Here is a 26,122-nt window from a genome sequence, read left to right on the forward strand (position 1 = left end):
TTTTGAAAAGTGATTTATATTCAAAAATAAATTCAACAAATTGGTGAGATACAATTAAAGAGTAGGTACCAACAATATTATGAAAATAAAATATAGTGACGGTATGTCGACGTATTAAATTTACCTATGATATAAATTAATATTTTTTTCTGTTGACAAAATCGTTACATTCTTATCCAATTTCCATCTCTTTACCTCTCGCTGCCTAAATTGAGAAAAATTCCAAGCTCTAGTGATCCTACCTGAAGTAATCAACCATACTACCGAAGCTCTTGGCCACCTGTACTTTTCAAAAGAAGAACGAATGTGTTCTTGACACAGTCGCAAAAGCCAAATAAACTCAAAAAAAAAAAAACAATTGTAACAAATAAAGTGAAATTTCAGACATTACTCGTTATCGTTTGGAGAAGAAGCAAGCAAGCAGAGAGAAATTTCGGAGCGTATTCATAATATGATTTTAAAACTAAGTAAATACATGCACCAATATTTTCTATCGTAGAAGGAATTAGTGTCTCACAAATATGTATAATTAGAAGCATGAATGCAGAGTTCGGAACATTTTTCGTTTATTTATTTATTTATTTATTTATGTACCTATTTATTTATTTTTTTTTAATAGAAAAAAAAACAGAACGTTATATGTATATGTTTGAATATCGAATAAATTTTGTTGTATTCATTATTTTTTCATACGCTTTTTGACGTTTTTTGCAGAGGAACCATTTGCTAGAAGATAGACCACACTTTACCAGAATCATTCTGATTTAGGATCGCATCCCTGCTGCTGTACGCTTTGTCATTCATTAATATTTCGTGTATGTGTGTCAGAATGTCAGAAATGCAAAATTTATGGTGATTTAGTCTAAACACTGATGTGGTCAGGTCTTACATATTTTTGTTTGAATATTGAGTTTGAAAAACCTCGATTTTTAAAATACAACCAACTGTGCAAAAATCTTGAAATTTCATGCAGTAGAACCTAAGATTTTGAAAAAATGAAAAAGTTATGATCATTTTTTTTGTTTTCTCATTTTTTTAATAGATTTTTTAGCTTCTGTTCTACTGCGTGAAATTTCAAGATGTTTGCACAGATCATTCAAATTTTTTCATTCTCTACAAAAAAGGACTCTTGTATATACAATTTCTGTTCAATATGTAGAACATTTGCATTTTGCTTTCGTAAGAAAATGGCGAACTAGCATACCTCCTGTTACAGTGCCTTAAGTCAGATGTGTTTGTATGAATGCGAGTCACCTAAACAAAATTTGATTTGATCAGGTCTGCTCTAATCATCCTGAACAAATATCAACCTATTGACTTGACTTGATGTGTCTATCTAATCTGTCTGACCCTTCTGTCAGGTTCTCCAAGGTCCCTATCAGTGTGAGGTTGCCTTGAAAATTTTGACGAATTCTCAATAATTTCATTTCTGATAGTATGCTAGACATTTATGAACTTTTTTTTGATTTCATTACAGATGCGTCACATATGTGAGCCGGAAATCTCATATTTTTTGAGAGGAGGCGTTGCTGGATGGCCATCCACCGCCAGCTTGCCAACAGAGGTTGGCGCCACATCAAACGACATCGGCATACTCATACTCATCCTCAAAAGAGCTCAACGCTTCTTCAAGACCAAGAGAGAGTGCCACAGCACTGTGGAAGATAACCATAGATGTAAACCATACATATAAGGAAAGTATCTGTAAGTTGTGGGGTTTTGCCTCTAATCACAATGGATCATTTAGTAGATGTGTCTTGTTTTGGAAAAATACACATAGGTAAGGAAAAGAATTAAGGTCAAATTGTCCGCTAAGTGTTAGCTTTAATTACTATTAATATAATGTGTGACTCTTCAATCACAAAAAGGCCAACTTATGATTGATATATAGGTTGGGTGCTAATTAAGGTTACTAATTTACACGTTTTTTGTGGGAATTGGAAATATTTGAACGGATCATATCATATATTTTTCTATGTTTTTTCCTCCTTCATTTGGTAGGTGAGTCTCGTTTTGGATTAGTTTACAAAAATTACCTACACCTACTGGTGTACCTAGGTATTACACACCTGAGCTGAATACTTAAGACATGTGCTAGACCTCATCATAAGTGTGGTTGGTGCATCACCAAAGAGGGGTTGGTGCCACACGCACACAACCCACCACTGCTATACCATTGCGGGGGATCAGCACACTGAAATACTTAAGGAAAGAACGAGGACCGCCATTGTTGGAGGCCCCAGCATGGCCAATGGTGGCTTTCCCTATGGTACTCATCAATTATAATATTGTACAATTATTAATGCTAGACATTCATAAACTATTTTTCCATTTGATTATGTACAGGGAGGAACGGCATATTTTGCATTTTATTCGACAAACTTGAACTCAACTACTGTGCATCCGTTTGGTGCAAGTGACACCCATTAACAAATTTTGCAAAAGCAAAGAGGCGACTATTTCAAATTTACAGAGACGCAGACCCAGATGGCTGCCTTTGAATTCAAATTCAAAACTAAACAATCAGATGCCTCCTCAGAAAAATTGTAGTAATAACTCGATAAGCCAATAAGCTGGACTTGGTCCGCACAATTTTGATGTAACCCATTGGGAGGTTAAAATGTATTTAATTAACGCGTTTAATGTTATGTCAATTTATTTGCGGATATTTTGGAAGAATCCCTATTCGATCCTGATCTTAGGGGTTCAACCCAAGTGAATGTGTACTTTTAACCAATACCCACCAACGTGCTTAGTATTAGTAGCGCCCCGACGCGACGAGGTGGGAACATGTGCAGTGTTGAGGCAGGAGATGTACCCTTCATCCTGTCCGGGTTGCGTTTGCCTGATTAATTACAAGGTAAGATGTATCACATCCCTTATAATTAATACACTTGGCTTTTAAAAAGAATTAATCAAATTCATTCAGCAATAGCCACACTAACCACTTTAGTACCTGTTTATTAAAGTTAAGACATGAAAATGTCAGTAAATCAAATTATTTATGTAACCCACATTTATAATTATTATTTGCCAATCATTTTAAATACCACAATACAAATGTTAAAATGATTGACTTGTGTATTATTTATGTATAAAGGGGATAAGGGTAGGTGTACAAGCACCTACAGGGTGCCCAGAAATATCGAGTACCCCTAAAAAAGTTTTCTACTAAAATACTTTGGTTGGTCACAGTGAATGATAGGAGTACAAGTAATAATGATGGCACATTATTGGTTGTTGGACTGGAGAGATAACATTCCACCAATCATATGCATCTATTTCACATTGCCAACCTATATTTTTAATGAAAAACTTTCTTAGGGGTACTTGATATTTCTGGGCACCCTGTATTGAGCTAGTTAGGTTCAAGAAAATAATCCTTCCTTAAGGAGTAGGTACTTTTGAGAAATTCCCGCTTGAGTAAAAATTATAAGAATACCCACACTAGGAGTTCATTATAATAAAAATCACCACACCCTAATCTATCTTAATCCCTATTTATCAATTTCATTTTAAATTTCAATTAATTAGGTATGTAGCATAGACCCTTCAGCCAAAATTTCAGCCGCTCAAGTTCATGTGGTGGGGAGAAACGGCCATTTTTCAATTTCACTGAAAATAAGAGAAAAAACAGTAAAAAATCCTATATTCTGACCAGAAGGCCGGATCCGGCCAATGGTGGTATGAGCTGATCAGGTATCTGGATGACTGCCTTTGGCCAAAATTTGAGCTCGGGAAGTTGATATGCAGGAGAGATGGATACCTATGTGTAATTTTTTCCCATTTTTTGAGTTGAACACATAAAACTTCAAACACTCGCCAAGAATCGAAAAATCAACTTGAGCAGCTGAAAATTGGGGGAGGGGGGGTGGGTGTTTCATTTTTGTCAATAATTTTTATTTTTTGATCATTTTGTGACAAAGTGAAAGAGACCCAGTCTACATATGATAATGTCACATACAATTGCTGCAACAGTTGGAAGCCATATATTTTGCAAAATGAAACACCACTGGCTTGCGAACAATCCCAAGTGGCGCCACATGAAGAGAAAATGGTGAATTGTAAAAACATCACGAAACGTAAAGGATCAGTTTTAGGACCACTACTGTGGATAGCTGTGTACAATGCCATACTCAAGTTCAAATACAGATCAGCTCATGCAATAGCCTTTGCGGATGATCTTTTATTCATATGTGACAAAGTGAAAGAGACCCAGTCTACATATGATAATGTCACATACAATTGCTGCAACAGTTGGAAGCCATATATTTTGCAAAATGAAACACCACTGGCTTGCGAACAATCCCAAGTGGCGCCACATGAAGAGAAAATGGCGAATTGTAAAAACATCACGAAACATATTTGACATGTTCAATTACCATACAACAGCAACAAAAGGCTGTCCACAAGGATCAGTTTTAGGACCACTACTGTGGATAGCTGTGTACAATGCCATACTCAAGTTCAAAAACAGATCAGCTCATGCAGTAGCCTTTGCAGATGATCTTTTATTCATATTTTCTGGGAAAATACTCCGTAATATTATTAACGACATCAATCAAGCAATCCAGCAACTTATAACCAACCTAGGGAGGCTAGGTCTGCGGCTCAACGAAGCTAAAACCCAGGTTCTGGTCTTCACCAGAAAGCACATACCAAATTTTACCATAAGGGTCAATGGGCAAGATGTGGCTCCAGTAAAAGAGCTGAAATACCTAGGCATCACATTTGACAAAAATTTATTGTTTGCACTTCATTATAGGAAAATCTATAAGAGCACTGATCTCACTAAACATCTTCAATCGATTATTTGGACGAACTTTTGGTTATATGGGTATGAAGCACGCCATATAATGACCATGGGACTAATAAACTCCCTGTTCTACTACGGTGCTGCAGTCACCCATCCAGCTTTGAACAAAAAGACCACTATCACAATCCTGGAAAGGATCCAAAGATACTGCAACATTAAAATCATCTCAGCATACTCTACCATATCATACCCAGCAAGCTGCATGCTAGCTGGGCTGCCTCCACTAAAACTTTCAATTCAGAAAATGACCACACGGCGTTTGGTTGACTTGGGACAAGCTCCAACAGAAATGTTGAGGGAACTCTTTGGAGAAATCCCACTAGTCAGTCAAAACTCAGATAAAAACAAAAACATCTACCTTATGAACCAACAACAACTCACCCTCAAGGAGCTTGGTAAAAAACTGGATGAAGCAGTCATAGCAGAGTGGCAAAACAACTGGAGCAACAGCATTAAGGGAAGATACACCCACGGGTGGCTACCCTCAGTCAAAGAGCAAATGGAAATTGACCTAAAACCAAACTTCTACATCACACAAGCATTGACAGAGCATGGTTTCTTCTCAGCCTATTTGCCATGCTTCAAAATACTCAACAACAACAAGTGCATATGTGGTAAATACCAGTCCTTTGTCCACCTTGCAACTGAGTGCCAGAATCCAATTGTCCAAGAAGCAGGAGCTAAACACGACGTCCAGCTATACGTCATCAATGATAACAACTTTAATAACATCACACAGTTCACAGCGGACCTGTTCAAACAAAGAGAATTTCTCAGATGGACAGGAGTAGCAATCAACTATGAAGCAGATTCGCCCCACCTCTCACCAATTCATCTGGTGGGAGACAGCCATGTGGGCAAAAAAAGCAGGACTTTGAAGTGCAGAGCTTTCGATAGAAGTTTTCAGATAATTTCTTGAAAATTTTGTGCTCAAAGTGTACCCCTCTTGGGCGTGTGTTTAAAAAATTGTACTCAATGGAAGGGGTTTAAAGAATACGATTGAGAAGTTTCAATTTTAAAAATTGCGTCTTCCAAAACACAGTATACAATACATTTTTCAAGACAATTTTTGCGTTCCATGACAGGCGCTTAAAATTGTACATATTTTATGATTCAATGTTTGGAAAATTATTCAAAAATTAATGAAAAATAGTTCGGAAAGCTTTGAAGTACATAGAAAATCGTCTTTTCTTTGCCAAGCGATGATATTTCGAGCGTTGTGGTGCGATTTTCTAAAATGTTGTCTTAAATGTCATTCTTTAGGGCCCAACATTTTCAAAATAGTCACGAGGAAGAGTTTGAAAAATTTGATTGGGCAGGTTCACATTTTAAGCATTAATTTTCCAAGTCATTGTATTGTTTTCTTAGCGTGAGTGAATTTTTCCCCCCGGCGAAGCGAAGGCAGAAGTCTTTCGAAATTTCTTTGAGAAGTAAAAAAAAAAAGATATTTCTTAAATGAGGAGTTGGTCTATACTTTTTTACCTTCAAAAGTTTAGAATTTGAATTGTTTTTGCTTTGAAAAATGTAATCACTAGACAGAAAATCAAACAAGTTTGAGGAAGCGAGGGCAAAATTGTTAGAAAATTATTATTTCGAGAGGTACAAAAGCTGTATTTTCTGTGTTTTTTACGGAGGGGTTTAGTCTAAGATTTGATTGGACCAAGTCCAATAGGGAAGACCTGTTCGGACCTGACCAACTGAGTAGATCTGAGCAAATCTGAAGAGATCTGATCTTTACCAGGCCAAGATCAGATCTGATCAACACTAGGCATTCCTAGTTCTAATTATTAGAGTTGGGCAACTTGGATTACATCTGATCAGACGTGATCAGACCTAATCATTTTCTCCTGGGTAAGCAATCAAGTTTTTTGATCTCTATTGGATTTTTTTTGGAAATTTTGGGTTCAAAAAATGCCATTATGGGGCGAACGTATCATTATGAAGTCGAACCAAAGCGCTTAGAAAATTATTAGCCTATACTTACCACAAAGAATGCACAACTTCAAGTGCAGAGCATCGTGGTAAAAATGTTGAGCTGTTTTGTGCTAATAATTTTTTTTAAATTTCGGATCCAAGAAATGTTATTTCAGAGGCGTGTGTCGGAAATTGCTTTCAATTTGTATGCCAAAGAAATCACACCAGGTACAAAGTAGGTATAAACAACGATTCTGTAATTTAAAACATTCCAATCAATTTTTTTGGAAAATTTTGGGCCAAAAAAAATACGCTTTTGAGCGTGCATATTAGAAATCGCACACAAAATTTTAAAAACTTATATTTTGAGAAATAAAAGTAAATTCTGGAATCGAAGCAACACTTCAGCCTTTTTTTCAAAGATCTGTGCTCAAAATCATAATCAAAACGCTAGAAAATTTTACTGTGATTAGAAAAAATTATTTCAAAACTTTAACTGATCGAATTGAATTTTTTGGATTTTTTTGAATGACTTTTGAGAATTTTGGAAACAAAAAATTTCATTTTGAGCGTAGGTATGAGAAATGGCGCAATAACCTCAGAACAAATTGAAACAATTCTCAGAAGTACGATTTTTTAAAAGTAAAATAAAACTTGCATGAAATTTATTTAAGAAATGGTCAATCACGCAACTGAAATAATTCCAAGCTCTTGAGAAATGAACCGCGACTTAACAAAAATTAATCACTAGATAATTTATCATCATTAAGTACCGCAACAGCGCAATGATCTCGATCTATGCTGAATTTATATTCGAGAAAAGTATATGGGTAATTCTCAGAAAAAGGTAAAATTCGTGTACACGGCAAATTTCTCAACGGTTTTAGCATGAATTTTTTTTTTTTTTTTTTGGTCCATTCAAGAATGACCCCGCACACATTTCACACATGGTATTGAGGTTTTTAGACCCTCCTTTCGTTGGTGTACATTTGATTTTATACCCCAAATGTCCTTCGACTTGGCTGTCACACATCATGTTTTTGAAAATGAATGTTATAAAGTGTCATGAACTTCATTTTTTTTTGGAAAAATTGACACATTCTCATTATCATAGAACACGAAGGTCTCTTATTGTGCAAATTGCAATTGCAATAAGTCTATAGGAAGCTCACAATTCACATTTGAAAACTGTCACACACTTTTTGCGCAAATTTTCGAGCAATTTTCAATTATTTTTGGTAGCTTCCCAATCCAACATTTTTTTCTGGTGAGTGGCTGCACTGGTTCACTGTTCTCATAGATATGTTACCCCGCACCGTTCTTTTTAAAAACTACATTACAGCTCGTTCTGATCGTACTTATCTGTGAAGTTTTGATATTTCGCAAAATCTGTGTCCTTCGGCTTGGTGTTTTCATTTACGCCAATGAACCCGCCAAAACCAATAATTGAGCACGGGAAGTTATTCTACATGATAAGTACACATTTATTACGTGTTAAAAATCGAATAATGTCCAGTAGGTAAGGCTAGAAACGAAAAAACGTTGAGATTGTCCTTCGGCTTGTCCAGCGCCCATTTGTCCTTCGACTTGGCCAAATTTCAGACAGCTGTACTTTTATCGCGCTAGTCGGCATATTACACGATAATACAAGCAAAATTTTACATTTTCTCCCTCCTCACACTTCACCTCTACCCCTACCAAAAAAATAAGTCCAGATTCGAACTCTGCGGTCTGAAAAACATAAATCGACATATTACACGATAATACTAAGCAAAATTTGACATTTTCCCCCTCCCCACGCCTCACCCTCAACCTCTACAAAAAAAATAACTCCAGATTCGAATTCTACGACCTTAAAAACATGTCAATCGACATATTACACATCGATGAGGGTCGAATTCTAATTATCGCCGTTTTAGGGGGGGCCGGGGTCCACAGTGGGGGGGGGATTGAATTGAGGCCAACACTAGAAAAGGGATCTGGGACACATATACAAATGATTCCCACTTGAAATTTTCCAAAAAAATGATTTTCGTTTTTCAAAATTATGCATATCAAAATCGACCCTTTTTCTGAGAATTACCCATATATAAATGGATCTCGGTTTCAACGCGGATCTTCTGATCTCGCTTTCAGCGTGTGCTATATAGTTTCAAAAAAATGCACAAATGTTCAAGAAAGGGACTGAAGTGGCCTCAATACTTCTCCAAATGACACAAAAACTTGGAAGATTTCAACATACACTGATTGAACACATACATTATTGGGCTTCACGGAAGTGATCTCGGATTGCACGTTGTATATGACTGATCTCAGTTTGCTACAAATATGTCTATATATATGGACCTAAGTATCCTCGACGTCACCGTACATAAACAGTACCTTTTGGTCACCAGGCTTTTAAATGCCTCCGGAGGTGTATTTACTTCATATTCGTAACCAGCACAATTATAATAGTGCTTATACTCTTTTCCCCATTTGATTTACATGCTTTAAGTTTATACAAAAAAAATTTACGAGAATGGTACCAATTTGCCTCCAATTATAAACTGATCTCTTCCGTGACCTTGTGTATTTAAAAAGATATTGACTATACCAAATTGTCACCTGCTGCCTTGCCTAATAGATTACAACTACGCTGGCTACGAATACGAAAATATAACACAACTGGGAGCATTTAAAAAGGCGGTGACCAAAAGCTACTGTTTATATGCGGTGACGTCGAGGGTATGTCAGTGTTGATGGAACAAAATTTTTAAAATCTGTATACAGTAGGTGTATACAATATACATGACCTTTTCGTCACCGGACAAACTTTTCCCCTTTTACGTTTCAGGGGAAAACAAACCGTTTGGACTTGGCATACACAGGGAAACGTCTTCGTCACCGGCAAAACGCCTCCGTCACCGATTTCGGTGACGAAGAGAACGCGTGAGTATATAAAAGGTGACGTAGAGGTACCGTTTGCATATCTATACATATATAAATATTCTAGGGGGTAAGCTCGTAACTTTTTTCTTGATTAACCAGCAAACTCATAACGTTTTGACAAACTCGTAACCTTTTTAGGACGTGACTTTTCGATGAGGTGCCATATGAATCTACAAGGTGTGGGAAGTCTACTGCAAAGTTTGAGCAGGGACGTGAGATTGCTGTTTATACAATTTCACTTTTGACTCAATTTTCAAATGAGTACATAGCCTAATTCTTAGGTATGAGGATATGAGGAAAAGGTTTTTATTGCCAAGAATCATTTTTTACGTTTTTTACGTTCTTTTTGGTGATTTTGGTGGTTGAAGATGTCCTCTTTCACATGGCGTGGTCAAAAATCGTCTAAAATAAATTTTTGACTGCTGAATTTTAATTTTGAGTTGATTATACAGGTCCGAATTTTCGTGTTTTTCAATCTAAACATTGATTTTATGGGAAAAGTATGCATCCTAGGAAAAAAATGCCTTGAAGGAAATTGTAGAGAATTAAATTTCCTTTCTGCTCAGAGCTGGTTATTTTTCTGTAGGATGCTTTGTTAAAAAGGCATTTGCGAAAAACAGAGACGAATGAGACTTTTAAAAAAAGGATTTTCTGAAAAATTGATTTTTGGCAATGAAATACTTTTCCACAGGTCACCCAAAAATCAAGTTAACGAATATAACGCGGCCTAACATCGAGTACTATCAGGCCTATGGGGTGACGCGTCGAACGTATGCACAGCAACGAAGTTACAGAGGGGTCTTGAGATTGCTGTTTATACAAAACGTTATGAGTTTACCTGTATGCGGCTATATGTATATAGGTATTAGTATCCAGACATGTCAGCTATTGAATGGGTTAATTTTACTATACAAGTGGACTGACCAACTTGTAGTTGACAAGTCATGGGTTAATTTTACTATACAAGTCAACTAATGAGTTTTCAGAAACTTCCACCAGAGGGCGCATGGCTTAGAAATCAAGGCGCGAGGACGAACGCTGGGTCTACAGTCAATTTGTAGTGAGTAGAATGTGATGTGCTGGTGGATATGTATGCAAATACATCGATCCTGAGTGTACACGACAACAAATTTGACTTGAAATTTTTCAGTATTTTATTGGCCTATGGAAAATTTAAAAACATCAAAAATTTTTATGCTGTTTAAGCTTTCTTTTGATGTCTTAACTTTCTCAAAATTCAAATTACTTTGACTCCATTTTCAAACATTTTCTTCAAAATTTAGCCTAAAAATCTGATTACTTTTTTCAAAACATGGATTTTTTTAATATTAGACTGAATCTGCAAATAAAATTTTAATAAGTGATTTAGAACAGAAATTATACCAATTTTAAAATTTTGTTCACTTTTCTGCATATATGCCAAGCATAGTTGACATGTCCGGTCGCAAGCAAATATATATATAGGCATCGCGGCAGGCTTATGAGCCAATTTTTCAAAATTTCAAAATTTTTAAAATCATTTTCAATTTCTGTTCTAATTAACTAATCGAAATTCTAATTGCACAGTCATTGAAATATATAATTTATCTGTATCAAGAAACAGAATAAAAAATTTTTGGAGAAAATTTTTTTAAAAAAATTTAAAAATTTTTTGAACTATATTGAATTTTGTGAAAATTGCTTGGTTGTCAAAAAGTCTGAACCACATCAAAATTTTTGGTATCAACAGTATTCCCATAGAGCAATAAAATGCAGAAAAATCATTAGTCAAATTTATCATCGTGCATACCCAATTTCAACAGGGCTTTGGGTATGCCGACCAGTACTTCCTATTCTATAGGCCTCATGTTAGTACTACATCTAGCGAACATCTCTGAGAAACATTTGGTGCGCGCAGCTAACTTTGACAAAACTAGTTTGAAACAGGTGGCTCACTTGTTATGTAACTTTAGCCTTTACGAAGTGAGCCAGGCTGGTAAACCTACTGGTTCACTTCTTATGCAAGATTAACTCATACATGGGTTCATAAGTGTGCTGCCGTGAACATATATATATATTTGCTCGCGACCAGACATGTCAACTATGCATGGCATATATGCTGAAAAGTGAACAAAATTTTAAAATTGGCATAATTTCTGTTCTAAATCACTTACCAAAATTTTATTTGCAGATTCAATCTAATATTTAAAAAATCTATGTGTTGAAAAAAGTATTCAGATTTTTAGGCTAAATTTTGAAGAAAAATTTTGAAAATGGAGTTGAAATAATTTGAATTTAAAAAAAGTTAAGACACCACAAGAAAGCTTGGACACCATAAAAATTTTTGATGTTTTTAATTTTTCCATGGGCCAATAAAATACTGAAAAATTTCAAAGTTGGGCCTACCGCAATAGCCATCATTTTTTACAAAAATTTGGCTAATAATATTGTATGTTTAGGTTTACAGATGCCACATAGTACAATTGTGGCAGCCATAGGCCGCCATCTATTGAAAAAAATTTGGAACAAACGCAAGTGGCGGCGCCATATGAGAATGCGGAGCGTTGTAAAAACATCTAAAAAGGTATTCAACATGTTGAAAACCCGGCGATTTTCGCCCAGCAGCGAAGATTTTATAGATGATATGTTGAAGAAAACTGTAGAAGATAATAATAAGATTAATGGAATAGCTTTCTGGGCAATCCCAGTCTTAATTATACTAAATATAATCTGCTTATTTTATATTTTTATTTTGTAATTGTATTCCCCCTCCCCTCCTTTGCAGAATGAAACTTCAACACACAATCACATTTACATAACTTTTTATGTCCTTATTCACAACAAGTAGCTAGATGTACACATAACATTTATAGTATGTGGTATTTAATAATTATTCAGTACTTCTAAGTTCGAAATAAAATAGGTACAGGTACATGTACAAGATGATTCTTATCTAAACAAGTAAACATAAAAACAAGTTTCACTTGAAAAAAAAATTGGGTGAAACTATAGATTGCCCCCATACATTACGCAACCCATGACATTTCACTGACTTTTTGCGGACCAACGTTTGGTTTGCACTCGCAGAGGCGCTCTGATTTTTTCCATGTGTTCTCAAAGCAGCTCACTGCTGGGCCATGAAAAGAAGGTATATACTCCATCAGGTTGGAGAAAGACTTATATTTAGGCTTGTAATTCAATTTTCAATTTTTGAGGCGGGCTCCCTGTCCCCACTCAAGTGTATGTTTTGTAGATATTTCCCAGACTTTTTCCACCATCAAAAAAATGTTTTCATTCACTTCCAGAGAGGTGAGGAACTCGAATAGCTCCTGTGAGTAACGCCAAGTTCATAAAATCGGATAATGCAGGTCTTTAGTGGTATTCTGCCTCATATACACACTGCGTTGGCTTGTGTTTGAATTTCTGTAGTGAGTGAAAACAGAAAAGACTTTTTGCAGCCCGGTACTGGGCTGCAAAAAGTCCAGATGGGCCGCAAAAAGTCTGAGGTTTATCTAGTATGGGCTGTGTATAACAACACTTTTCATGTGTATAAAAACTGACACACCGGGAATCAGGGATGGAAGAACGAACAGGAACGAAGAACAAAAGAACAACCAATTTTTGAAAGAATGAGCGAACAAAAGAATGAACACCTGGAAAAATCCCAGTGAAGAACAGTAATTTTGTTTTTTTTAGACGGATTATGGCAGATTTTCGAGAATCTGGATTTTGGCAGATTTAAAATCCACCACAATCTGTTAGGATAGTAGCTTTTGAAAATGGATTATGGATTTTACTTAAAGAGAGAAGACTTCTGATGTTTTGAAAGTTTGTGGTGGGGATCTAAAAAGTGTTTAAAAAGAGATTCAAAAAACGTCCAAAAACCAGATTTTCGAGAATCCGTGTAAAAAAAACATACTTATTGAGAACAAAGAACGGAAATTTTTATTCGTCTTTGAAAAACAGAAGAACAAGAACCGTTCTTCTGATTTTTTATCTTGTTCCCGTTCTTTCTTTCACTCTGTTTTCAGTGTTTTTTCCATTTTTTTAATTCATTTTTCGAACATTTTGGGATATTTTGGGTCAAACTTTGAGAAAAAAGTGCCACAATTTGGCATATATGCAAAAAATGAAAATTACGAGAACAAGAACACTGGGAACAGAGAACCAAAAAATCAAAGAATGAGAGAACGAACGAACGAAAGAATGAACAAAGTTTCCGAGTTTTGAGAAAGAACGAAAGAAAGAACATATTGTGAAAATTCATTTCAGGAACAAAAGAACAAAGAACAAAATTCCTTGTTCTTCCATCCCCGCCGGGAATCGTCTAGTTTGAGGTCAAAACGTCGAGAACTATCAAAATTTTTCACCCCGGACCTTTTTATCCAAAGTTGGGCCTACCGCAATAGCCATCATTTTTTACAAAAATTTGGCTAATAATATTGTATGTTTAGGTTTACAGATGCCACATAGTACAATTGTGGCAGCCATAGGCCGCCATCTATTGAAAAAAATTTGGAACAAACGCAAGTGGCGGCGCCATATGAGAATGTGGAGCGTTGTAAAAACATCTAAAAAGGTATTCAACATGTTGAAAACCCGGCGATTTTCGCCCAGCAGCGAAGATTTTATAGATGATATGTTGAAGAAAACTGTAGAAGATGATAATAATAAGATTAATGGAATAGCTTTCTGGGCAATCCCAGTCTTAATTATACTAAATATAATCTGCTTATTTTATATTTTTATTTTGTAATTGTATTCCCCCTCCCCTCCTTTGCAGAATGAAACTTCAACACACAATCACATTTACATAACTTTTTATGTCCTTATTCACAACAAGTAGCTAGATGTACACATAACATTTATAGTATGTGGTTTTTAATAATTATTCAGTACTTCTAAGTTCGAAATAAAATAGGTACAGGTACATGTACAAGATGATTCTTATCTAAACAAGTAAACATAAAAACAAGTTTCACTTGAAAAAAAAATTGGGTGAAACTGAAATTCACCATAATTGCTCACCTGTAATCTGATCATCATAATATTATTAAATACTTAATAAAATCTTGCTTTGTTCAACATTTAGGTATTCTGGGTACCGATGTTGAAATGAAACCGCTTATGGAACTAGAGACCAAATCAAATGGGATCTTCACCCTAGAGGAATTAGAGGACAATCTGTTTAGACAATACCCACAGTTTGCCCTGGCCCATTGTGTCAGCAGGGATTTCAGAATGTCCAAGGGCATTGCGCTCCTATTTAAACGAGGCTTCGGCAACCAGGACACTCTGAAGTCAAGGGGTGCTAAGGTTGGTGAAGTAGTTGAGCTCAAAAAAGGTGGTAATTACATACTCTACGCAATCACCAAAGAACACTACAATGATAAGCCGTCAATCAAGGACTTTGTAACGACAATGAAAGCACTTGCTGCCAAATGTGACCAACTCAAGATCAAAAAGATAGCAGTACCAAGACTAGGGTGTGGTCTGGATAAACTAGAGTGGCCAACAGTGAAACAATCCATCATTGAATGCTTCAAGGACCACCCAGTTACTGTCAGAGTATGCACCCAGAAGGAGTAACAGCTTCAATCCTGATCTATCAACCAAACATTGACCAGTAAAAGCCCTGTAAATAACCCATTAAAATGCCCTACCTCAAGCTATAAATAACTATAGTTAGATTTTTTTTCAAAACCTATGCATATCCTAAATATATTCTTCTCAAAACCACAACCTTAAATTATTTTAGTGTGGGCTTCTTTATTGTATTATAATGCTGTATATATTTGCAAAGTAGAACAAGTTAACTAATCATACCTATTTTCCTACATTTTTCAGCCTAAAATAATTAGCCATATCTAGTATTGTACTCTTAAGTCCAATGTGAGAGGCTGGTGTGAAGCCCTTAGCAAGTGCACCGGCCTCCTCGCAAATGTCCCCCCATATCCGAAACTCACGTAATGCAAAGGGGAGAGCAACACTTGTTGACCCCCCCCGCACCAAATTCTGCTCCCTAAAGTCCTTTTCCCAAGACGGGTTGGGGGACTCCAACTACCTGATAGGCATGCGTGAGTAACGAAGCCTGGTAGGGTGATTGTGTCCTTGGCAACCACCTAGGGGGTATGGGTTGTGGTGGACAACCCGTCTTTCCCCCTCCCCCTCTTCCCGCATCTTAGATCTAGGATTAGGGATAAATTGACTAATACACTTTGTTTAGATTTAGTCTTAGATTTAAGATGAAAATAAATTTGTTTATTTGAAAAAACCCCCGGCACCTTGTGTGTCCGGGGAACCAAAAATAAAAAAAATAAAAAAAAAATTACATTAGGTTTTTACTTCCCCGTGCGTAATTTTTTTTTTCTTGATTTGATTATATGATTGTGTACCTACCAGCAGGGTTGGCAAAAAAAAAACAGACATGTTTAAAACAGTGTTTAAAACAGTGTTTTAAACAGCCCCCAAAAAATTGAAGTGTTTAAAACAAGGAAAGTGTTTAAAACGTTTTAAACGTTTTAAACAATGTTTTTTTTGAAATGGAAAAAAAACATGTTTTTTTCCCATTTTTCTCATGAATTTCCCAATTTTTTACAATCACCGTCACATTTAAAAATCATTTGATAACCAATATAAAAATGATAAACAGAAATTTCAATCGTTAGTAGAAAGAACACTACATGATGAATAAAATTTAAACAACAAAAGTAAGACTTTTGAGATTTGAGTTTTGACTACCTATTTATTTTGCTTATTTATTCAAAATTTTGTTTAAAACGTGTTTTAAACATGTTTTAAACACTGTTTTAAACAACGAATCGATGGAACTGTTTTTAACATTTGTTTAAAACAAAAACTGTTTAAAACAAAAAAAAACGTTTTTTTTGTTTTTTTTCAAAAAAAACGTTTTTTTTCCAACTCTGCCTACCAGAGTCCTGCACGGTATTCGCGAATTCACGAATCACTTGGATCGCTGTTGTTATTGTCTGAAAAGGGGGAACTGGAGACTATTGACCAATCAGATTACAATTCACAACGCAAAAATTAATAATTTAGTGGCCAACAATTTTTTTTCTTTACTCAAAGATATCAAACGACTCTTTTGCTGATATACAATTTTCTCATTTTTGTTTAAAATACGTTTGCAAATGAGTTCTGGTGTCATGAATTTTTTCAATTACTCAAATCGGAATCATTCAGTTGCAAATTTGAGTTGAAAAATATTCCACAATATAAAAATGTCTTATCACAATTTTGCACAGTTCCCCCTTTTCAGCATTTACGCAAAAATCCGCCAGATGTCAGCCACTTAGTGTGAATTCGCGAATAGTTAAAAGTTATCTGCGTTAGTTGCGTGTCAAGGGCGGATAGCTATAGTTAGTAGTCATCCTAACGGCAGGTTATAACCGCACCGGCAGGTTATAACCGCACCGGCCGGTGCGATTAATATTTGTAACTCAGATAACGTAACCATTGACTAACTTGTAGTTAAAATAACTACACTACCTGCGATTATACCGCGTTCTTATCGGAAAAATAACGTTTGCTTCTTTCTTATCTGTTTGATGAGTCACCAAAATGTATTGATGAGACATCAACAGAACCGAAGCTAACTTACTGCTGCATCGGCAGGTAGTTATAGTTAGTTATTTGTCGGTTGCGCGCGCCGACAAAACTAACTACAGTTTGTAACGTGTAGTTGAATTAGCCGATAGCTCCGGCGGTTATTCGGCTATTTTAACTATACCGTGCAGGACTCTGGTACCTACTTGTTTGAAAATAAATTTCTCATTTAATTAGCCTAATTGAAATTTTGCTCAATTCATCTTGAAATCTGGCTGATTAAACGCTGGATTTTGTATTTTTGTTGAACAAAATTCACTTGTGCAAATGCGATTTTCGTTCAGCAAATTTCATGTGATCAATAAAATTATTTTAAATAAAATTTCATATGACCACCTGTTTGTTTGTTTTTTTTTGAAACATTACGTAGGTCTATTTGATTTTTTGAAAATGAATTGAAAATTCTCAATTTTATTCAGTCACAAAGTACTGAGCATACTTCTACATTATCAAATAAGCTGGTGTTCACTATTCTGGCCGATTTCCAAAACGACTGAGCTTTAATTAACCCTTTCGGCTATGAGACAAACTGACGGATGAAATTTGAAGTGCTTTAAACCTAATAGAGAGCATTTTTCGAAATTTTGAAAACCCATGTCACAATTCAACGCTAATTTTCAATAAAATTCTGAAAAATATGATATCATTTTTCATTTTCTGACATACATATACATCTCTCTGTCTCTTCAGGTGATTTGCTTGGGTAGGTAAGTTACCTCAGAAGATGACTAGGTGAACTTTTGCGAGCATTTGAATTTTATGACGGATACTGTGCCATGAAGACTGCGCTCAATCAATTCATTATCTCTAAGATAACTGCTAAAAAGTAATTCCAGTAATTCCACAACATGATATACCTACGTATTTTATTTTTATTATCTCATTATGAAGAACAGATTGAGGGCTGTATTATGACACAGTATATATCATAAAATTCAAATGCTCGTAAAAGTTCACCTAGTCATCTTCTGGGGTCACTTACCTACCCAAGCAAATCACCTGAAGAGACAGAGAGATGTATATGCATGTCAGAAAATGAAAAATGATGTCATATTTTTCAGAATTTTATTGAAAATTAGCATTGAATTGTGACATGGGTTTTCAAAATTTCGAAAAAGTCAATTTTAATCCTCCCACAAGCAATCACCTTCAAATATTTGCAGTTTGAAAAACTATCTGAAGTCGCATGCCATGTTTTTCTACAAAAATTTATTTTTTATTTATTTATTTTTTTTATCGTTTTTATTCATTTACTCATTTATTTTTCTCACTTTTCTGCACTCTACCTTGCATCTGTGCCCCTTTCTGTTTAGTTAATCTCTGGCCTAGCGTGTCTCAAATTAACTTTCACCCTGTGCTTTAAATTGTATTTTGATTATTTGGCATGTGTTTAGTCTGCACATTTTTGCTGTATTTTTATTCCCTGTTTTTACCTATTTATTTATTTATTTATTTATTTATTTTGTTCTACACTCAATTGTCTTCACGTTTGCCTATGTTGCATTTTTTGGCTGTATTTTTTTCATTTATTTTTATCTCATTATGTTATTTATCTTAGAATAGAGAGCCCTTCGCCGCTCGCGCCTTGGCGCATAGGTGTAGGTTAATATGAACTTCTGTAATGTACATGAGGCCACTAGAATCAAATCTCTACTTCTCCATTTTCGAACTTTTTGAGAAAAACGCAAAAAACCTCCGTAGCATTTATCGTAACATAAAATACCGAGGTAATATGTCTAATATTTTTGTACCAACATGAGGATAGTGACCCACATGTTTGTTTTACCCTACGCGTTGCCGTAAGAGTTCCTGGGCAGTTTGAAGTTAGGAGAAGTTAAGTTTTGTCTCCAACCGTACACTTTTTACATCGTTTTAGGGCACTTAATCAAAAATTGTTCTAGTAATATGGTGCTAAAAGTTGAAGAAAGCTTGGAAAGTTTGAGAAATTAAAATAATATTGCATTTTTGACCATTCATTTGGAAATTGAAATAATTCATTCCTTTTTTTTCAAAGTAAAAAAAATTAATTTTTGTTAATAAAAATGAAAGGTGTTTTTGGGGGAAGGGTCCTCACTTGATGAATTTATTCAATTTCAAGCCTAATTTCAAGGCATAACACTAGTCCTTCATTCAATTTCCACCAGGTTCGTTTCTAAACTTGACTTCTCCATTAAAAAAGTAGACTTTTGATTCTAACCCCTAACTTAACACGCTGTTTAACCATACTTCCTTACACAAAATTGAAATTTTGACATTTTCATCGGATGCGGCACATGTTGTAGTATACCAAACCATGCTTAACTCATTTTTGAAAAAAAGTGGAGAAGTAGACATTTGATTCTAGTGGCCTCACATGTTAGAGTCAATATACCTCTCTTCTCTGTTCAAATATTTGCAGTTTGAAAAACTATCTGAAGTCGCATGCCATGTTTTTCTACAAAAATTTATTTTTTAATTTTTACACAAACTTATTTTATTTTAGCTCATTTTTTTTTATGTTTTCAAAAATGCTCGTTATCAATATTTTCGTCTTGAAATATCAAATGCCTTACACTTGGCTTTTAAAAAGAATTAATCAAATTCATTCAGCAATAGCCACACTAACCACTTTAGTACCTGTTTATTAAAGTTAAGACATGAAAATATCAGTAAATCAAATTATTTATGTAACCCACATTTATAATTATTATTTGCCAATCATTTTAAGTACCACAATACAAACGTTAAAATGATTGACTTGTGTATTATTTATGTATAAAGGGGATAAGGGTAGGTGTACAAGCACCTACAGGGTGCCCAGAAATATCGAGTACCCCTAAAAAAGTTTTCTACTAAAATACTTTGGTTGGTCACAGTGAATGATACGAGTACAAGTAATAATGATGGCACATTATTGGTTGTTGGACTGGAGAGATAACATTCCACCAATCATATGCATCTATTTCACGTTGGAGAGATAACATTCCACCAATCATATGCATCTATTTCACGTTGCTAACCTATATTTTCAATGAAAAACTTTCTTAGGTGTACTCGATATTTCTGGGCACCCTGTATTGAGCTAGTTAGGTTCAAGAAAATAATCCTTCCTTAAGGAGTAGGTACTTTCGAGAAATTCCCGCTTGAGTAAAAATTATAAGAATACCCACACTAGGAGTTCATTATAATAAAAATCACCACACCCTAATCTATCTTAATCCCTATTTATCAATTTCGTTTTAAATTTCAATTAATTAGGTATCTAGCATAGACCCTTCAGCCAAAATTTCAGCTGCTCAAGTTCATGTGGTGGGGAGAAACGGTCATTTTTCAATTTCACTGAAAACAAGAGAAAAAACAGTAAAAAATCCGTCGACCGTATATAATGGACGAATAATTCAACGGTGAAAAAATGACAAAATGTGACGGCTAGATTTTGGATGCAGAATCCAGGAAACCTGCTCATGCGCCAAACATGACGCTTACGGTGCTGGTGGAGAGAGAGACCGTTTACTGGTTGAACATGGGTTGTACCAGTGAACCGCCTCTCTCTCCACCAGCGCCGTAAGCATCATGTTTGGCGCATGTGTAGAAGGTTTCCTGGATTCTGCATCCAAAATCTAGCCGTCATTTCCTGCGATTCGAATTATTCGTCCATTATATACGGTCGACGAAAAAATCCTATATTCTGACCGGAAGGCCGGATCCGGCCAATGGTGGTATGAGCTGATCAGGTATCTGGATGACTGCCTTTGGCCAAAATTTGAGCTCGGGAAGTTGATACGCAGGAGAGATGGATACCTGTGTAATTTTTTCCCATTTTTTGAGTTGAACACACAAAACTTCAAACACTCGCCAAGAATCGAAAAATCAACTTGAGCAGCTGAAAATGGGGGGGGGGGGTGGGTGTTTCATTTTTGTCAATAATTTTTATTTTTTGATCATTTTGTGACAAAGTGAAAGAGACCCAGTCTACATATGATAATGTCACATACAATTGCTGCAACAGTTGGAAGCCATATACTTCGCAAAATGAAACACCACTGGCTTGCGAACAATCCCAAGTGGCGCCACATGAAGAGAAAATGGAGAATTGTAAAAACATCACGAAACGTATTTGACATGTTCAAGACCAAGAGAACTTCGCCCACCAGTGAAGATAGTAAGTAGGTATATTTTATTACTTATCTTTTGATTTTGTAATTGCAAAACATCAAAATTCTGATAATTTCAGGGGTTGAAAAGTAGTTTTGGTTAATTTTATCGATATTAAAGCATAAGTACATGAAGAGTGATATTCCAAAACTCGCTTTGTCCATTTTCATAACTTTTCAGGAGAGAGGAAAAACAGGTTCCCTTTAAACGGGTAAATAGGCTTTTTAGGCGAGTTAAGCACTTTATTTGGGTGGATTTATGATGTAGGAGTGTAGGTTTCACTCAAAGATAATACAAGAATTTGTCTGATGACAGTTCTCCAGTTGATTTTTGACCATGACCATACAGTTGTCAAATGATATCTCATGTAACATATTTGTACAGTTGGTAACTTACATCTTTCTCTTCCTTCCAAGTGTAAAGTTTTCAAGTTTCATCATATATGTTCGTTCAATTCAAGACGATACCTATTAGTGCAAATTTCATTCAACAATTTTAATCATTTCAAAATAACTAATTTTTATTCTAATTTGTGAATTTTCAATTTATTAATTCACTTAATTTTTGGTAACATTAATTTGCGAATTTTGTGTGCTCAAATTTATCAATTGTGAATCAACTCAATTTTCTTTATCTTATACTTGTTAAATCGCGAGTGCTGCTAATTAAATATTTGATAATATAACCTAGGGTAAATTTTTCTTAATTGTATAGTAATAATTTTATTTTAATAAAGAACTTACAATCATATTTTATAAATTTAATAAATTGAGAACATAACACCTCTCTACCCCTGAAGTTGTAAAGTGTTTGAAAAATGTCCTGCTGCTTAAAGAAGTTCTTTTTCATTTAAAAAGCTTGTAAGACACCTTGGTATATTTATTGGTACCTATAAATTTAAGAATGTAAAAATAATTTCAAACAACTCAACTTTTTAATATAAAAATCTTATGTTTTGCAGACATTGAGGAATTGCAAGAAGCATACAAATATCTTGAGAACAATACTAAATTTGGCAAGGAATCTATATTACCTAGCATTGAATTGCCAAAGGATAGAATTTAAAAAACACCTAAACGTTTCAGCATGGAATTCATCGATAAATATAAACCACCAAAGTAAGTTATTTTATTCTTACGTAGTACAAGTACCTACATCAAGTAAATGTCTTTCAATCACATTGAAAAACACACATACATAGATACAATTATAATTCTTCGATCATTACTCATATCAGTGCTGAACACATTCAGACGTTCATATTTTGATTATTGTTGGTAAAATAACATGATACCCCCCCCCCCCACTGGCCCCACTTAATAGCAGGACTTTGGTCGTCTATGCGCATGCATACATATTAAAATACACAGATTACATGGACATTGTATTGGGAAGTACTTCTATCACTTTTTTTTCAGATGTTCTCCATCAAGTAAATGAAATTGGGCCCAAGATCAAACAAAAAATAAAGCCTGGCCAAGTTGATCCTTGGTCTACTTTCACAAAGGAACAACAATTAGCGGCAGCAACCCACGGTTGATTCCAATCAAAATATGAGAAGGAGAAAAATGAAGACACTAATTCCTCTTCCTCCTCCTTGTACTACTCCTGCACTTCAATAGACGTAGTCTGCAATCTCAAGTAAGCTTACGAGTACATCAAACGAAAAAAGTAGGTTGAATTTTGAGTTGGATGTCAAATTAATTTTTTTTGCAGATAACCTGCAATCTCAAAATGATGGGGATAACTTTGATTTTTGAAAATGATATCGATGATCTTGTAAATGTAGGCTGAATAATTAATGCTTAATCTTAATGCCTGTACTTAAACCATTATGTCTGCGTTACCGTCACTATCTTCAATTATATTCTTAAGCTATCAAATTATATCTCATTATTATTGCCAAAAGGTGAACGAATGGCAGGAAAAAACTCAATCGCCAACATGCCAACAAAATGGCAAATTTACTTTTGCCAATGAGTGCCACCAAATTGGCGAAATATTGGCCGTGGCCACTTTCGACATTCTTGTTATGAAAGAAGAAATTTGGTAAAACTTTCATCATCGCTCACCTCTTCACTTCAAAGTTTCAAAATACCTGTGAAGCTTAGCAACGATCTAATTCTTGCGAAGTATGCGGTTCATATCTCCTATACGCCGATCTAATTCTTCCATTTCGACAGACAGTGAACAAGCAATCCGGATTCTAGAAGATGACACAGGTACGAATCAGTAACACCAACTCAACAAGCTATGTAAGGCAGATCATGCATGAAAGGTACTTCAATATACGCACTTTACATCGTTCGCTGTGATACACATATAAAATAAATATATTCAAACAGTAACGGCACCTGCCGTTCGCGTTGGATTCACAGTGCACTGGGTGAACCATCATACTCTTTAGCGTGCGACAGTTAACTTCACCACAATTGACTGATTTGCAAACAGTCGCATGACCTAAGAGAGGTTCATATCTGTCGACGAACTCTTTTCCCAAAGTGGATAAGTTCTAAAACATAATAGAATTTAACGAAAAATTTATATTTTATTCATATCGAAAACATGCAAAAGAGAGTAATGGGCGCTGAAGCGATCCAATCAATACACTCACACTTTCGGTTCTTAGTAGGATGTTTTTCTTTTGTCTGAAATCTTCCATCTTGACACACTCCAACTACGACGTTCAAAAAGATGAAAGTAAAATATTAAGATAAAGTCAAATTATTTTATATCAAATAGACCAGCCACGTGGATGGTTCTTACTTGAGTTTCCATAGCTTTCATATCGGTTTCATCATCCCGCGGTTTAACATCTGAAACGATGCTAGATTTAGCGATAACTGCTGGTTTCTTCGATTTCTTTTCAGCATAAGCTTTCAGTCTTTCTTCTTTAATTCTCTCGGCTTCGGCATCCTGTAAAATTAAACCAACTTGAAACACATTCGAAACACGCCTAGTCCAAATATGTACACAATCGATCAACGTACATCTTCATCTGATCCGAAAAGATCAACATCATCGTCATCATCGCCTGCAGCAGCGGCAATGCTTCGGAATTTAACTCATCGATGTGAGTGAGCTGACAAGTGTAATAGTACGTGTTTTGATGTGAGAAACACGATGGTGAAAACCATTTTCCGGTATGTGGTATATTTACACTAAAATTTACAAAATCATTGAATAAAACGATGAGCGCGTCGCGAGTATGAATTCACCACGACAGTGTCGTGGAAGTGAAAGGACATCGGTACTGCAAAACTTGACGTACTGTTTCTGGCTTATGTAGGGAGGTTTACACAAAGTAAGCATCACTGAAACGTGAACACGATTATTGAAATTTGAAAATACCTAATAACAATTTTTTATAAGAAATTTTTTTTTTTATTACTTTTAATTTTTTAACTGAATGTTTCACCAAGGAGTGGATATATTAAATGGGGGTCTGGGGGCGAAGCCCCCAGCAATATTTCTGTCCAAATTGGTAAAACTGCAATTTTTAATTTTTTATCAATTCATTTTGCTTCAATTATGCTATTTTATTCAATATATTGGACAGAACTATTGCTGGGGGCTTCGCCCCCAGACCCCCATTTAATATATCCACTCCTTGGTGAAACATTCAGATGAAAAATGGAAAGTAATAACAAAAAAAAATCTTATTAAAATAATATTGTTATAATTTAATTTCAATAATTGAAAAAAGAATCAGCGTTGAAATTTGAAATTCACATTTTGTAACATTTAAAAAAAAATTCACCAATTCCAGTAAACTTGCACAATGTACATCTCCCTTCAGAAAACAAGTCATAGGGTTGGGAGGGTGCAGAGTAAGAAAGTAGCTACCAACAAGTTCGTTATGCATCTGAGCCCGTATCATCGGTCATATCCACCGTTCGGTCGTGGTAAACATTTATGACATTCGCGCTTATGTTTTCATCAATATAATCAGTTTAAAACATTTTACCACAAAATGATTTTCATATTCGTGTTCCTGAGGTGAAACTACATCAGCATACACTTAACACTGCTCCGAAATCGATGAGTTAAATTCCGAAGCATTGCCGCAGCAGCTGCTGAAGATGGTTTATCATCTAAAAATTTAGCTACTTCACTATTCAAACTTTTTTGAGCAAATTTCTTCTTCTCATCGGCATTGAAAGATTGAATGTGCGTGTACCAACGATAGATGTTAGGTGTTGCCTTGGTCGGAGCAGATTTAAGGGCAGTTAAAACTAAAACATCGGCTTGTGACGGTTGGTATCTGAAAATCAAGTACAGAAAAACCGTGAAAACGTGAACGTGTCTAATGTTAAGACGTAGACTAACGTAGACTGGAAAACACTTGCTTACCCTTCGATGTAACTCCTTTCCGAGAGGTAGTTTTCCAAAAACTTCAAGTTCTCTGAGACGGTCATTTTTCCAAGTATTTTTGAGCTACATATTTATTCGATTAAACTACTAAAAATTACGAATTATAAGCGAAGAACTCGATTCAGCTAAGAAAGAACGACAATTCGTCGCATAGATCGAAAAACTTGTTTAATCCTAACGGCTTTATGTAATGTGATCAAATTCTCACGTATTCCAGTTTCGTACGAAACGATAAATGAAGATATGTGGAGACTGGAGAGTGGAGTGGAGTTCCATAAAGAAGTTTCAAATTCGATTTTTTAAAATTTTCCCGAAATTTTCAGTGATCAGTGCACGCCACGTACCACG

General features: G+C 35.3%; 1 protein-coding gene and 1 long non-coding RNA gene across 2 annotated transcripts in view; both read right to left on the bottom strand.

Annotated features, from left to right (window-relative positions):
- The window catches only part of LOC135840624 (uncharacterized), a 49,264-nt gene continuing 23,142 nt past the window's right edge, over positions 1-26,122 (bottom strand). Inside the window, exon 2 of the long non-coding RNA XR_010557765.1 lies at positions 1-17,408. This is a non-coding gene — a long non-coding RNA (uncharacterized LOC135840624). The remainder of the gene's footprint in view (positions 17,409-26,122) is intronic.
- On the bottom strand, positions 12,446-26,104 carry LOC135843187 (uncharacterized). Its single transcript, XM_065360979.1, has 8 exons — positions 25,754-26,104; positions 25,407-25,664; positions 24,521-24,561; positions 24,391-24,464; positions 24,167-24,316; positions 24,015-24,077; positions 23,697-23,912; positions 12,446-23,606 (listed from the first exon to the last, which is right to left on the bottom strand). The coding sequence occupies exons 1-8, from the start codon at positions 25,816-25,818 to the stop codon at positions 23,508-23,510; spliced, it is 966 nt and encodes a 321-aa protein (XP_065217051.1). The 5' UTR covers positions 25,819-26,104; the 3' UTR covers positions 12,446-23,507.

Source organism: Planococcus citri, chromosome 1, assembly GCF_950023065.1.
Source record: "Planococcus citri chromosome 1, ihPlaCitr1.1, whole genome shotgun sequence".
Taxonomy (NCBI): Eukaryota; Metazoa; Arthropoda; class Insecta; order Hemiptera; family Pseudococcidae; genus Planococcus; species Planococcus citri.

Excerpts from the sequence above, each read along its gene's own strand:
- LOC135843187 (XM_065360979.1), bottom strand. The coding sequence starts at position 25,818 with ATGACCGTCTCAGAGAACTTGAAGTTTTTGGAAAACTACCTCTCGGAA. Across the intron at positions 24,562-25,406 it reads GTTAAGTGTATGCTGATGTA|TGTAAATATACCACATACCG; the intron begins GTTTCACCTCAG and ends TGTAAATTTTAG. Across the intron at positions 23,913-24,014 it reads TCCTACTAAGAACCGAAAGT|AACTTATCCACTTTGGGAAA; the intron begins GTGAGTGTATTG and ends ATTATGTTTTAG.